At 38.9% G+C, this 15227-nt stretch overlaps 2 protein-coding genes across 2 annotated transcripts in view; one reads left to right on the top strand and one right to left on the bottom strand.

Moving 5' to 3' along the window:
* LOC113114947 (nephrin-like) overlaps positions 1-5178 on the bottom strand; it is a 136477-nt gene extending 131299 nt beyond the window's left edge. Inside the window, exon 1 of the transcript XR_003293812.1 lies at positions 5088-5178. The gene's annotated coding sequence lies outside the window, so the exon portion shown is untranslated. The remainder of the gene's footprint in view (positions 1-5087) is intronic.
* A 1193-nt stretch (positions 5179-6371) lies between these two features.
* LOC113114945 (kin of IRRE-like protein 1) overlaps positions 6372-15227 on the top strand; it is a 43826-nt gene continuing 34970 nt past the window's right edge. Inside the window, exon 1 of the mRNA XM_026282073.1 lies at positions 6372-7037. Coding sequence (XP_026137858.1) covers positions 6998-7037 — 40 coding nt within the window. The 5' untranslated portion in view covers positions 6372-6997. The remainder of the gene's footprint in view (positions 7038-15227) is intronic.

Here is a 15227-nt window from a genome sequence, read left to right as displayed (position 1 = left end):
GGAAATACTCAGTAATAACAGCACCCACAGTAGTCTTGTTCCAAAACCAATTGGATATAGAACTAATTGTGTATTAGTATTTGTGTGGTTTTAGTAATTACCGGATATTAAAAGAACTTTAGTGTGCACAAATTCTCAACAGCAGTTAAAATATAAGGGTGAAATTGTACATTATTTGTGTTCCTACAAGTGATCTCAGAAGAATCACTTGAAAGAGCATTCAACAACAGATGTTCTTTGGCCTACAGCCTGTTATCCTTTTGTAGGAAGCAGTGAAGTCATCTAATCAAAAGCTATGAACACTTGAATTATAAGTAAACCTAAACACATTAAATAATTAAATGCATAATTAATCTAAATAAATAACAGAGCAATGCAGTATTTAAGAGATTAAAAAAATAAACATGATCACATGCAATGGAGAGTCAACTCCGAGAATCAGAGATGACTAGTTTTTATATATTCCATTTCCCATAATTCATTTGATTAAAGTCAACAGTGACTCGCAGAGTGGATGTTTCGGAAACCATTAGAGCCTGCAATTTGCAACTAAAACTGTGATCATCATTCATGGTTAATACACCACTTTTAGGAATTTGGCAGCAATTTTTGTGGCTCTTCAGTGAAACAGCCGATATGTGGGACTGCTGTCGAGATTGGTCAGTGCATGTCAGGGTGGCTGATCTAAATCTGTCGGCCCATCTGGGAGAGCTCGCCCAGGGATTAGGTCAGAGCTGCAGACTGGCAGCGGTGCCAGTCCTGGACCAACAGCTGGTATGGGTCATATTTCTCTCTTCCGCCTCTCTCAGACAATCTCTTACTCTGTTTACATGGTTTATCAACAAACAGACACTGGAGCTGATATACAACTGTTTGGTAATACAGTAAGTCAGTGAACTTCTCTAGGTAGAAATACAGAAAAAGGACATAAGGGTGATGAACTTCTATTATAGTCACAGCTCCGAGGGTTAATCCCAAACAAGTCTTAACGGATGAGATGAGAGTCTTAGTTTTAAAACTACAGTGCACTGTCGGATTCTCAAGTAGACATGATGATAAAGATCAGCTTTTGGAGATATATGCAGTATAAACCTGCTGCACCTCCAGAAGATATAACCAAAAACACTTGTCATAACGAAACCAATTTCTGAACAAATTAGACTTGTCAGAGCTGCGGACATGAATAATAATCAAATCATGTGGCTTACTTAAGAGAGGTGTGCCACAACTGTCATAAGTGAGCAAATTTCACATTAAACTGAGTGACACAATCTCTTAGATTGACATGAAAAGAGCAACTCAAGACATCTCTGAGAAAAAGTAGACCTTTCTAAATTGGACTAAGTAGTAACCACTTAGAAACCAACGAGAACACCCAAGCAACCACTAGATATACTATAGCAACAACATAACAATGCTTTGTTATCCATTCAAAAGTTTTGTAGTTTTGTTTCTTAAAAATTAAGTTTTAAAGGGGGTTTTCACCATGATACCATAGAAGAGCCTTTTTGGGTTCCCCAAAACGCCTTTCAATGAGTAGTTCTTAAAAGAACAATGAAAACCTTTTTCTACTATAAAGAACATTTTGTGCATTGAAAAGAATCCACTGATGTTAAAGGTTCTTCATGGAACCACAGATGCCAATAAAGTGCCTTAATTTCTAAGAATGTGGTTTAACTATATATATATAAAAAAATAGAATATATGTAAGTATCTGTTAACATAACACAAAAAACCAATGCATCAGTGTACATTCTTTCAGACAAAAACATAAGGAGTGCATTGGCGTGACACATTTTAGGACAATTCTTTCCAGTCTGTCAGTAAACATCTGTGATAGTGGGTGGATAATTTTTATCTGCATCCTTTTGGCTTCCATTCCCAACTCCTCCACTATCCACACACTTTATGACCCACTTTGAAACATTGTGGCCATCATTTGAAACATGGCCTTATCCATCCTTGCATTAACCCAAGGCCTGATACTGTCACCCAGTCTGACCTCATTCAAAATGGACATGGAAGAGAAAATTCTCTTTTAGCCTAGTGATCTCTAACTACCTAGCCATTCGATCTCTTTGCTAAGACTGGTGTTTTGAACTCTCTGCTACCTTACTGTGCATTGTGGCTGCTATTGAAAGGAGACACTTTAAGGTAACATTTTCCTAGGTGAATGCTAGTTTCTTGCAAGCATCCTGAAATCAACTTTATTCAACTGGAAACAAGAAGACACAGAAAATAAGAATGTGCTATTATTGATCAGATTGTTCAGTTTGGGCTTACTGATTAGCCCAGACTGAACAAACCGTGAAACAAAATAAAAATAGATGATTTTGAATTGATAATATGCAGGCATTTTCCTAAGATTGAAACTATACAATTAAACAACACAAATAGAGTAATTTAAGTGAACAAGGGACATTTCGCCTTCGTAAAACTGCAATCTTAATGGCAAAGCCTCCAAAGCAGGGTCATAAACAAATGATTCCATATCACAAAGGCACTTGATATTCTCTGTAACTTTAAACCTGACTAAAGAAACCTGTCCCTGTCTAAAAATACCATATCACACAATAAAAGGCATGGCACATGGAACGAAGCAGCGTTTATCACACTCCTGTTTCCGTAACACAGCCTTTTTCAGCAGCCTGTGGCCCAGCAAAAGGCCATACCCTTGACCCTTGAGCAACCATATACCTCATGAACTTCCCCTGAGGTGCTTTCATTTCAACCAGCTTTCAATAATGGCCTGCCTGGTATTTTGATATTGAGATGAAGGACATGTTGTTGACTGTTCTTTTCATGATTGTATCTGTAGTTAAAGCCGGACAAAGATGGCTTAACAGAAAGGTCAAGTTTAAAGCAGTGCTAGTATGCATCCCAACCGAAATGCATGATATTCACGATAATTGGTGGAATGCATGAGATGTCTGGCATAGGTAAAGGCATAAAGAGTTATTGCTGTGTAGCAATACTCAGAGTTATGGTTGACACAGATCAAGGCTGTACTCAATAACACAATTATAGTAAGAGCTGCTGTAATGTCCTCATATGGTTGATGTAAAGAGAGGGGAACTTTGACCATAGCAGACTGCGCACCGCTCAGCAAACTCTGAACGGATGCATGATCTTTTTAATGAAGAAAATATGCTGGCCATGCACTACGTTTAAAAGTGGAGAAACTGGAGGAAGAGTTTTAAGTCAACATGAAATGAAATTTGCTTCTTGAATGTGACCTTTCTAAGTAAAACATGACATCCAGTGACCACTGGAAAACTTCACTACTTGAAATAAAATAGGCTAAAATGAATTAATACGAAACTAGTTGCCAAGGCAACATTTTTCATTTTCATTGACTTAAGTTGAAGTACTAAAATAACAAAAACTAAATCAACCAAAGAAATAAAAAAAACTTGATGAAAACTAAGCATAGTTTTAATAATAAAAACAATCAAATAAAAGTGACAAAAACACACCCAAACAAAATTACTTAAATAAACATCAAATGTAAAAATGAAATCCCACTGAAAATGTTATTTTAAAACTTATAACCACATATCAATGATACTACAATAACACTAATGAATTCTATAACAGGTTTGAGGGAAGTGGTTTAGTAAAAAGAATGATTATGTCACAAAATAGAGAAAGTTATTTCAGAGATGGAGCAAATTAATTACATTTTGATGAAAGAAAGAGTCAATTTCATTTCATGCTGACAATAGAATTCTACACATCTTCACTTAATTTACACTGCAGAGTCAAACTGGTTCATAAAACGAGACATCTGAAACTCAAGACTGATATTATTATATGCCCAAGACTATTAATAGCATATATCCTGTGACATTTGGATGAAAGAGACAAGTAGCTCTGATTTATACATTTAGAAGGAATGCTGACCTTTAAGTGATACAATATTTACTTAAGGGATGTAGAGGAGACCATTTTAAGACTGACAGAAAGACATTTGAACCTTTGTGCGACAGCACAATAATAGTTTCTCCACATCAGAAAGAAAATGTTCTCCATAGAGGAATTGCCATTTTAGTTTGTCAGTCTTCAAGGCAAATGCTGTGTTTGTTGTCTGTCAGTGCGAGATCAGAATCAACTTTTTAGCGCCTTGTCAAATTAAACCTCAATCTCACACAATATACATGTTTCAGCTCAACTTTGCATCAGCCTTGTAAATTAGACAGGAGGGGAAAAGCTTCAATATTAATTTCAGCCTCGCATCCTCATCGACGCCGACGTTTCTTTTCTAATTGACCCCGGGTCAAATGGGCCTGAGATAATATTTAGTTAAAATATTCTAATTTCCCGGGGAGTCGCATTTCCATACAACTTCACCTCATGCTTTATTTATGACTTTCTTTACAATTACCATGCAAACGACATCTTAACTGTCTCCTTCTCCCCCAACACAGAACAGTTTACTATGTATCAAACTGTATTCATTATTAATAAACCCCCTCTTATAAGTACATTAATTATTTAAGTATCCATGGGCCTATAGGGTGGGGTGTAGCACCCTCAAAGTGAGGTCACAAAATAAATTACTGTATATTTCAGTTAGAGGGAGATAAGTCGACCTCGACTGGTTTCTAAAAAAAAAAAAAGTAGTTGTTAATTTACACGTCTGGCTCACACCCTTTCAGGACTTGGTAAACTTCACGCAGTAGTTGTTGCTGTTTACTTTGCTCTCTCAGCAGGTGTGAGCCCCTGTTGTTTAGAGCCCCTTTACTCAACCTCGTTTCTTTCAACTCACAGGAATCCCATCATCTTCGCCTCCAGCAAGCTGTTTCTCTCGTGAGCATGTGTTTATGAGCGGCAGTCTCACATTTGATCCCCTCACGTATAATAAATCTTAACGGGGTGGAGACCAAAACCTTCCCCATGGTTTTACAGCTTTCTGTTTAAAACGACTGGATTTCTAAAAGGTCCCAGCGTGTTTTTTGTGCGAAATAGTAAGGTGGAATCTTAAGAGATACTTATAAAACTGTGCAGCAACAAGTTGACCTGCAATATGTGCGATGGTAATCATTTGAAAAATGCAGCGTGAAAGCAGTTAATAAATAATTGCGTACCATTTAACCAGTGTGAATCCAGTTGATTTCACTAGCCAACTATCCCAATCAGCTTGTCGGTTGTACTGATGTCGGAGATGGCAACAAACGTAAGGCCACCTCAAACATGAAACATCTGATGCAGGAATGAATCGTTTGAGTGTTGACAATGAATCTGTTCACGCAAGAGATCTGAAAGATTCGCTGTGTCCGAATCACTCATTGTTCAGGGTCAGCTAACAAATTGAATATTTACATAATAACATATATGAACGTGACGTATTAATATGGACACCTCTGAATGTAAACACATTAAATCAAGGGGTATATATTTATAATATTCACTACCGTGACAAGAACGAACAAAAACGAGTGAACGAATCCGACGCTGATGTAAATACCAAAATTATTTATTTTTCAACACCACGCCCACTGGGGATTAAATGACACAAAATCGGAGTGACCAGAAATACAATATTATTCTGACATAGGCTTATAGCTATGAATGGACTTTTTTTTTTTTTTTTTTTTTTTTAAAGATACAAAGAAAAACAAAACGCATATTTGATCAATGCGTCAAGAAAAAGCCCCCCATGGGTTAATTTCTCCTGAAAATTTTGCAAGTTTTGCAAATGACTCATGTGTTTCACCAACCACTCTAACAAACAACACGTGAATATTATCGTTTTGAGACCATTCAACCAGCACTTTAATCAAGGCATGGTAAAAACTATTTTACCTTGAAAAATAAATAACCTTATTTTGGAACTTTGCTCATTTTGCCACCTTTGTGGTTTAATGGATTGTTTGTATATATATATATATATATATATATATATATATATATATATATATATATATATATATATATATATATATATATATATATATATATATATATATATATATGCCTATCTTTATCATTAATAAACACATCTAATATTTTATTAATCTTGAAAATATTCCATGCTATGGATGTCGATTTATAAGGGTCATGTAGAACGTATCCAACCATACATTGATAAATAACATTAAATGATATGAGTGTAATCACATCGCTTGTGTATGGAGTCAGAGAAAACCCATTAAGATCATCTGTTCGGTAGACTCTGTTTGCTCCGGGACACACCTGTTTACTTTCCCCAGCAGTTTATTCATTCACAGGCGCGCATAACCAGGCACCCCCTGTTGTTTAAGGACCAACCACCCCCAACTGCTATCACCCCCGTATAGTTTAAACGCTTAACCAATCGCAGGACCCGGGGGGCGTAGGCCAACGGCAGTCCCTGTGGACTGAGAATTACTTCATTCTCAAACTCGATGTTCTCCAGTGGGAAAAAAGCGCCTATTTTATTCATCGAGCCAGCATTCAGTCAGTAGTACAACAGGCAGCGCAGATCGTATCCTCGCCTTGCCGCTTCATCACAAGAGAGTGAGGAGTGAACAGAGCAGTACGGAGGGAACTGTGCGCAAGAGGAGGCGTTTATGTGCGCTATAGAGCTGTGGTGCTGAAACGCGCTCAGTTGCACCGGCGAGCGGAGCCCCGCTGAACAGGAGAAACGGAGATTTTTGTTCTATCACCCCTATACGGAGGATTTTCTCCAGACATTTGGATTGATTCAAGACCCGCGCATTGAAGCATCTTAATTTGAACAACATTTTGTTGGGAAATATTAACTGAACACGGGAACGATCGAGAGAAAGTTCTAAACTTTAAAGAGACGACCTGCATTGATGCTTAGACTGTTTTCCGATGGCAGTAGAGACTTCCAGCTCTCAGAGCTGAGGTTAACATAATCTGCTGTGTTTTAATTTTTTTTACCCAATTCAAGAGGTGGGCGAGGACCAGCTTCCACATCCAGTCCAGCCGGAGCTTTCGTGCGCACAATTTCAGTCTGGACTGCAGGACAAGTGTTGAAGACTCCGGAAAGATGTTGACGTTTTACATCGCATTGTGCCTATTAGGAACAGGTAAGACGTTTTGTTTTAGTTCAGTAACTATTCTAATGATAGAATCGGATGGTTGTGTACTACTTAGCGCTGCGTCAACCTAATCATTACGCGATCACCGATCGTTCAGCGTGCTCCGTTTTAAAGTTAACGCAGTGGTGTTTCATAATTGCTTGCATAATTTTGTGACATATGAGGTCCTATAGTTAGACCCTGCCGATATATATTGGGCGAGTGGCACTGCGCCAAATGCAAACAAGGCTAATTTGGAAATTAAACTTGTCCAATACAGGCGTGTACTCCAGCATAATGCAGCTGATGTTAATATACTGCTCACTGTGCCCCTACAGAAAAGTCCTGTGGCAGTGCCGAGGTACAGTGATGGAATCATATTGTAGCTAAATAACAAATAATAGCTACCGAAATGTATTCGCATATTTCTGCAAGGTAATTCATGGTGTTAGTTTTCCGGAACATAAGTGCCATAGTTTTTTTGGCAGGATGTTTGGTGCATTTATTTTTGTAAACTCTAGTTAAAAATCCTTTTGTGTGCATATGAAGAAATACTCTGGCACACGGAAACCCGCTTAAATATGGTGTGTGTATGCATGTGTTAAGGATTGAATGTGCTTTGGGAACTTTTCGTTGTTGTTGTTTGATGCAATCGCGAGAGCATCAGTACATGGAACAAGTGGCTGCGTTTCTGACTAATTATGCATTATATTCATAGTGGACTGGAGGATAGCCTAATGTACATGACACACTTGAGGATGTTATCCAGTGCCCTATTTAGTGAGATCATCCAGACAGCAGACTTAGAAAGAGAAAAGTTGAAGAAAGAATGAACCAGGTGTGAACATGATAATGGCCATCAGCAAACACCCTTCTGAGGGTTTGGGAAAGTGTGTTAAAAGCCACGAAGGTCTACTGCATAAGAAATATGCTGATCACAGTCTCCAAAACAGAAGAAACACCTTTTAATAATTTCACAACCAACGCCATCAGGAAGGCACAATCTCCTCTCTCAAACAGAATAATTCAACAGCATTAAATAAATATAAATGGTGCCGGGCAGAGGTGCGACATTTCTCGATATAGTCTAAGGGGAACCGGGAATGCGCGCGATCTGAAAGATTATGCTCGTTGCAGTGTTGATTTATTCATTATTTTGTACTTTATGTAGTAGTGTGGCCGCGGGCATCTCTCGCTATCCTGATATGTTGTAAGTATGGTTGAGCTGGCTATCGCTTGCTGCACTCAGTGTGCTGTCTCTTTGTTTCTGACAGAGACAGCAGCGCTGCAGAGTAGGATTGGGAGCGGGCAACTGTTTCCACTCTTTAAAGAAGACCGAAAATGAATGTTTTTTTGTGTGTTTTTTTTTTAAGGATTTAGAGGATTTCAATAAGGATTCTCGAAAAGGTTTTATTTTTTTAACACCGACACGGACAGAACACCGCACAGTGCGATCTGACAGTGCGATGAGTGCAGTCCGACTCCCGAACGAATGACTCTCATGAACAGGTTCTTTTTAGTGACTCACAGGCATACATCGTCAACAGTAGGCTACAGCATGATCCCGAATGAACAACTCGTATGAGTCGGCTCTTTTTTTTTGTGAATAACACATTCAGCGTGACAGTTGTTGTTCAATTTCAGAACAAATGACTCTTATGAGCGGGTTCTTTATAGAGAATCAAAATCAGTGCTAGCGGACACTGAATCAATCTGGCTAAACTGTTATTGTCATTACTTGTTATACCTACTCTAAATGAAGCAAAAACTGTTACAGTGTTATGTTCAGACTCAGCTTCTCCAAATCAGTGTACGTTTGTGGGCTAAATAAGTTGTAAAGATTTAGGGAAAGATGACGCCTGTCACACAAGTCATTAAAAAGCATTTCTTTTCTTAGAACTATTTATATTTTATGAGCTATTTAATTAATTCTGTTGAAATATGATTAACATTTCCCTCCAAATTTTTATTTCCTAGAAAGTATGTACTGTAAAAGTAGCCTACTGTATATATTCTCATCACTCCTGCAGAGTGACATTGTGCAAAGTAAAGTTTGTGCAAACTTGTTACTGCACAAACAAACATGCAATTTGAATTATTTTCAAACGTCAAAACATAAAGAAAACATGTATTTCTTTGCACAATCTAAGAAGACTGTTTTGTACAGTGTTACATTTAAAAGCTCAGTAGCTTTGTACTCTCCTAAGTAGTTGTCGGACACCATATTCAAATTTGCGCTGTTTATTTCACACCAAAGGTGGCGCTACATTTTGCATATTCTGCATGCTGTAAAGGAAGGTTGATTCATTTGTGGAGTAGTACAGCATCCTCGAGCCTGGCCTATTTTTACAGTGCGTCTGTTGTTTCCACGCCTTTTAACAAATATTTTATTCATTGGGTGTATTATTAACGCCGGCTTTGATTCATCTCTAGATAAAGGCTTCAAAATCCCCCGACCCCCTCAGATCCAAAAGTGTTTCTTCTCCCAATTAACGGTGTAACCACAAGCGAAGCAAAGCACTTTCGGTCGGCGCTCCAGTAAACGAATTAAAAACAAATGTTTATTGACGGTTAAGCTGCGCTTTCTGTCTGTCTCTTTGATAAATGAGGCCACTGTATTGACACGGATGGAGGTGGTAATTAAATTTAAATGTTGAATCTAAATGCCTAGCACCATCACAAACTTAAAAATATAAGCAGAAATATTAATAAAATGCCTGCCTGGTTTGCATAAATCATAGATTAAAAGTAGAGTATGCTACTGTTAAGCACAATAACAGAGCATTATCTGAGGATATGTTATCAATTTTTCTTTATAACAGCTATTTGTTGACTATTGGCTTTTATGTGGACTTCCTAACGCATTTCAGGGGAACATATTTGTTGACTATTGAGCTTTTCATGTGGACTTTGTAACTCATTTAGGTGGAAAATATGACCCTGGCTGCACTCTAGATGTTTTTCTCATTATTAAGTGAGTGTGTAAGTAAGACAGAAGGTGGGGGAGAGTGTGGAATAGGATGTAGCAGAGCAATTCTTTGACAGACTGGTGGCAGCTGCTTTGGGAGGAGCAGAGAGGCTCCCGGACGGCCAGAACCACTCATCTCACCTGACAAGCATACAAGCAGCACACCACACTCTGAAAAACCACCACCAGCTCACATCTGACTCACCAGCTCCCTCTCTGAATAATGGCTCATAGATAGATAGTGCAAAGAGAGAAAGATTGTACTGGTTCACATAAACACACATTCTTCCTTACACACTCACACAGACATATACGCACCCAAACGCAGGTGCAAACATACATCTCCTTTATCTCTTGGTCTCCTTCTTGTTTGTCTTCTCTGTCTGTCTGCCTTTCTCTCACTCACTCACTCACTCTCTCTCTCTCTCACGCGGGCGTGTGCATGCGTGCACACACACACACACACAATTGCAGAGTGTCTGACAAGATGAAGGCTTAGAACTAGTAGCAAAGAGCAGGATTTGAAGCAGAGAACATGACAGAGTCTTGAAGAGACCAGCCCCTAGTGCCAGATATTCATGTGCGTGCCCTTACCAAAGCTCAGCCGCTTCTTTCTCCCAGCCATAATTTGCTTTCTCGGAATGTCCCTCAGTCTCCCAGTGGAATTCTGTTGCACTGTGCCATCTGTATTCCAAGTAATCTCTAGCACTGTGCTTTTTTTTAAACCTTTGGCATGGGGTTGGCAAGTCCCACAAGGAAGCATTCAAAGGAAGCGTGTTAAGATCATAAGACTTTTGCCTACTGCTTCCTTCCTCCCTAGTCCTTTTGCCTTGTAAAGAGCAAAGAAAATACATAACTGACTATCCCTTTCTGCATTTTTATTTAAATAATTTTTTTCATCATTTTGTTTTCAAACGAACACTTTTGTTTACATACTTTCTTTCCTGCTTTGTAGTGTTGAGCATCAGTATCAGCAAGCTGGGCGATTTAATATATTGATTTAGTATGCATCAAGACTTTAAACATAATAATTGTGTTACATCCTGATTTCAAAAATCAGCACATATTATGCATTACTGCTGTGTGTGATAACCCAAAGTCTATGTACATATCCATTTGTTTTAACATATGATTCTGTCTCTATACAAATAATAATTACCATCATTAAGTACTTTCTTAGTTATATCTAAGGTGTCTTAAATTTGTTCTATACCATTAGGCATCATAATGGTGTGTAGGGTCTCAGAGTGAATCAGACAATTTAAGATTTGATCAGATTTGTGTTCAAATAATTCAAAGAGCCAAATTCCACAAAGAGGCCCAGGACAACAAGACAGTGTCATAAATCTGTCCATAATACCCTAGCGCCAGCCAGTCTGAAGAAACCTTAACCAACCAACTCTTTCACAGAACAGCTTGCACATTAAAACAAAACACACTTATTGATAATCCCAACCCAAGAAGGAGATTGTCAATTTTGGTGCAAGAAACCCAAGATTAATGATGAAGAGACAACATCATGACAATCACATAAGGAAAACCATTAGTAGAGATTTCGTTGGGTGGTTTCCCCCACCCAGGACAAAGACCGGGTTCCTTCTAGCTCTGTTGTTCTTCACAAAGCACATCCTCACATTCACAGAGCAACAGAGATACTGCCTTTTACAGATACATGAAATCAAAAGGACGTATGAGCAACTAATCATTTCTATGCATAACTCCATATTAAGTGTGTAACCCACACATTTGACTATCATGTACTAATCACTCATTGTGTATGTCTTTTGAATAACTATTGAATAGTTTATAGGTTTATATTCATGTTGGGTATGACTTTGAAAATTACTGCTTTAAATATTTCTTTCAATCAATACTTTGTAAAATGAATTATATTATTTATATAGAAATCATGTCAAAATTATACTCTGCAAGATTTGGAAATTTCGGACTATGTGACGGAGCGAATAAAATGTTGATTTATGTGTTGGGAGGAGAAACATAGCAACACCCCAAGCTAATCGGTCAAGACACCATTTGGGATGTTTCCAACAGCCCGGTTTAAAAACTCAGGAAAGCATAAAATTATGCATTTTGCCTTTTCTGATTTTCACATTGCTTTTAGCCATGCTTTTTCTCCACTCCTTTTTGCACTATGTTTTAGTGCTCTTTGAGCGTGCTCTGGCTTGCCAACTGCCCCTTTAAAACCAATTAAGAGAAACACTATCTAGTCTCATCAAACTTCTTTCTTTTACTTTAGTTTATTTTCTACCAATTGAGATTTTCATGTTCTGAGTTAAGTTTTGCCGCAAAGTCCACTACGACTGTGCCCGCCTCAAAACTTCAACCAGCCCACTGGCTCCACACCATTAGTCAGCCAACACCCAAGACGTAACTTCAATGAACTTCCAGCCAATCAGCAACCTTGGGAAACCCCTTCCTGCAACAATGACAACAAAGGGAACCACCTTCACAGCGTTGTGCAAGTACCTCCAGATCCTAGCTGAACTGGTGCATTTAATATAAACCTCATTGAGGAACTTAGTGCGATGGTTAATGACATGATTGATGGTTGTTCAGGCCTATGCAATGGCACATTTTGATGTAAACTTGGGATTTCACATTTCATTCTCTTAAACTCATTTCCTCACTTTCTCTCTTCCAACTCAGTTATCAACCATAAAACCCAAATTACCTATAAAATCTTAAATAATTCCCTTTGAACTAAATTGACCTGTTTCCATTACAGGTGGTTGGGAAGCCTGTCTGAAAACAGTTTCTTTAATTGGTGCCTTCAGCTGCTGTCTGTTAAGTGATTGACTCACTGGGCAGCCACACACATGTAAACACTCCAACAAACAGCTTTGTGGATCTGCAGACTTGATGTCTTAGCTGGCTCCATTAGAGGGACAGATAGTTTGACCTGCACACAGGGCCTCCCATTAGTGGTGAGGACTGCTGGGCGATGAGATTGAGTGGGGTTGTATAGTGGTATTTCTGGCCATGTGGTTCTCTGGGTTTGTTTTAGGAGCTTTCTGTATTATGCATGAGCTGAATGTCTTAAGACACCGTATTGGGATTGAAAATGAATGTTTGTGTGTGTGTGTGTGTGTGTATTGTTAAGAGGCTTATTATAAAGGTGTGCAATTTGAGGTTGTGTGTCCACTGTAATGATTGGAAAAGAAGACCATAAAATACAATTAATGTAATTTCTCTTTTCCTCTTACTTCACTTGCTTACTTTTTTGATTCAATATAAGATAAAGTTTGAAATAATAAATAGTCACTTTGTGACATACAAAGTCACAATTATAAGAAATAAAGTGACAACTGATAGATATGTACTGTAGTTGCAAATGTGAAATCCCATTGAAAGACAATTTTCTTTTAACTGTGAGGCAGAAATGGTCATCCATATCTCACCTGTTTTTTTCTTATTGAAAAGGAGTAGAAAAGTTGGAAGCGAGCAAGTTCAGTGATGAGTGTGTGCATTTGAGTTAGAGAGAGAAAGTGTGTGACACACGATTCACAATAGCGCCGATGCAGCAGAATCTGTCTGGTGCAGGAAGACTGCTGCATTATTTAGGAGATGCTCGTATGGCATAGATATGGATGAGTTTTGGCCTGCTTTGATTCGCTTGCACTCCGCAGACTGGAGCGAGATGGACTGGCTGCGAGCGGTTGAGTGCTCTGGGCTCTTTTACAGGGAGAGGTTGGCGCTCTGAGACAAATTCAACTTAAAGGTCAGTTTTGTTTACAGCAGAGAGCAAATTGTGAGATTTTCTCCCCAGACAACATTCTAGCGTACAAATTTTTATATGTGTTGCTGGGACTGATGTTGAGAATGACATTCAAGTTTGTGAATAGGAATAAGGGAATAAGGATAATGCTATAGCTTCTCCATATAGAAAAAAAAAGAAAAACCCTCACTGAAGGTAAACAAAAATCTGTAAGTTAACCTATTTCCAATCCCTCCTGTGGAGAAAAGTTTGTTTCCATATTTCCCGCGGCCTCATTTGCCCGTCATAATGTTCAATGTTCCTGATGACACATACAGCTGTTAGGTTAGGGGGGTCTTGAAACAATGGCTCTCTCTGTTTTCTGCCCGAGACATGCTACACATAGCCGTATTGTTCATAGACATAAGACAGGGACCCTGGGGTCTCACCCACGTGTTTTGCAGCTTTCCACCCCCTAAACAGACACTCACCACATCCAAATATTGAGGAGAATTAGTAGAATAGAGAAAGCAAATGAGAAAGTTTTGGAGGGAAAGGCTGTAATCAGCTTGCCCATGCAGGAGCACACAGATAAAGAACTTGGCATTGCGTTCAGGGGGGCTTTTGTTATCAGCTGTCAGTTTCTCCAGCTTGCATGCCTAATGGCAGAGCCCAGAGGAGAGGTGGCCAGTTGTTCCTCACTCTGGGACAAGGCCATCTCCTCCATCTCCATTGTTTTCCTCTTGCTTCGTCTCCGTCCACCCACATCCTCACCTCATCTTCCTTGGGCGGAAAGACGAGCGAGTGGACAAAGAGGAATTGTGCTGACTTCTTCCTCTAGAGGAGAAATTGAAAAAGAGGGCAACGATGTCATCGGATATCTACAGTTACATTAAAATGGACAGTTTGTTTTCCCAGGCCAAGAGTGACTCTTAAAATTGGAATTTTATCTTCTGTATCCAAATCCCTTGGGATTCTTGTCAACGATGTTCTGATGATGAGATACAGTAGGCAGTAGGGTCAGATAATCACGGATATTTGCATTTACAGTGAAAAAAAAGAGGGTGTTTACTGCTGACGATACTCCCTGATCACATAGGGGTGAGGCTCAGAAGCCTGAGTTAATTTGGAGAAAATCATTAAAACAATGCCTAAGGAAAGAGACACAATTTCAAACACTCATTTCCTATTTTTAGAAGCACTTTGCTTGCATTTTTTCTCCCAAAATGCGAAAAAGTGTCACTCGTTACTGGGGGAAATGTATCACAATTTGGTACGAACAGGAGCAAGGAAGTGTTTTGACACAGGCGTGTGTAGAATGAGCTGGGATTTGGTGGAGCGCACATCGGCTCCTATTTTACTATCACCTCCAGTCCTCCAAGACAAAATTTCATATCTCCTGCTGTGACACAGAAAGCAACAGTAAATTGAAATTTATCTTCCATGTTGCTGCAATATCTGGGCTCACATTATCCTCTCGGGCCGAGATCCCTAAGCCCAGTCTTAAAGATGGCCC

The sequence above is a fragment of the Carassius auratus genome, chromosome 15 (genome assembly GCF_003368295.1).
Source record: "Carassius auratus strain Wakin chromosome 15, ASM336829v1, whole genome shotgun sequence".
NCBI lineage: Eukaryota > Metazoa > Chordata > Actinopteri > Cypriniformes > Cyprinidae > Carassius > Carassius auratus.
This window is presented reverse-complemented; position numbering and strand designations above follow the sequence as displayed.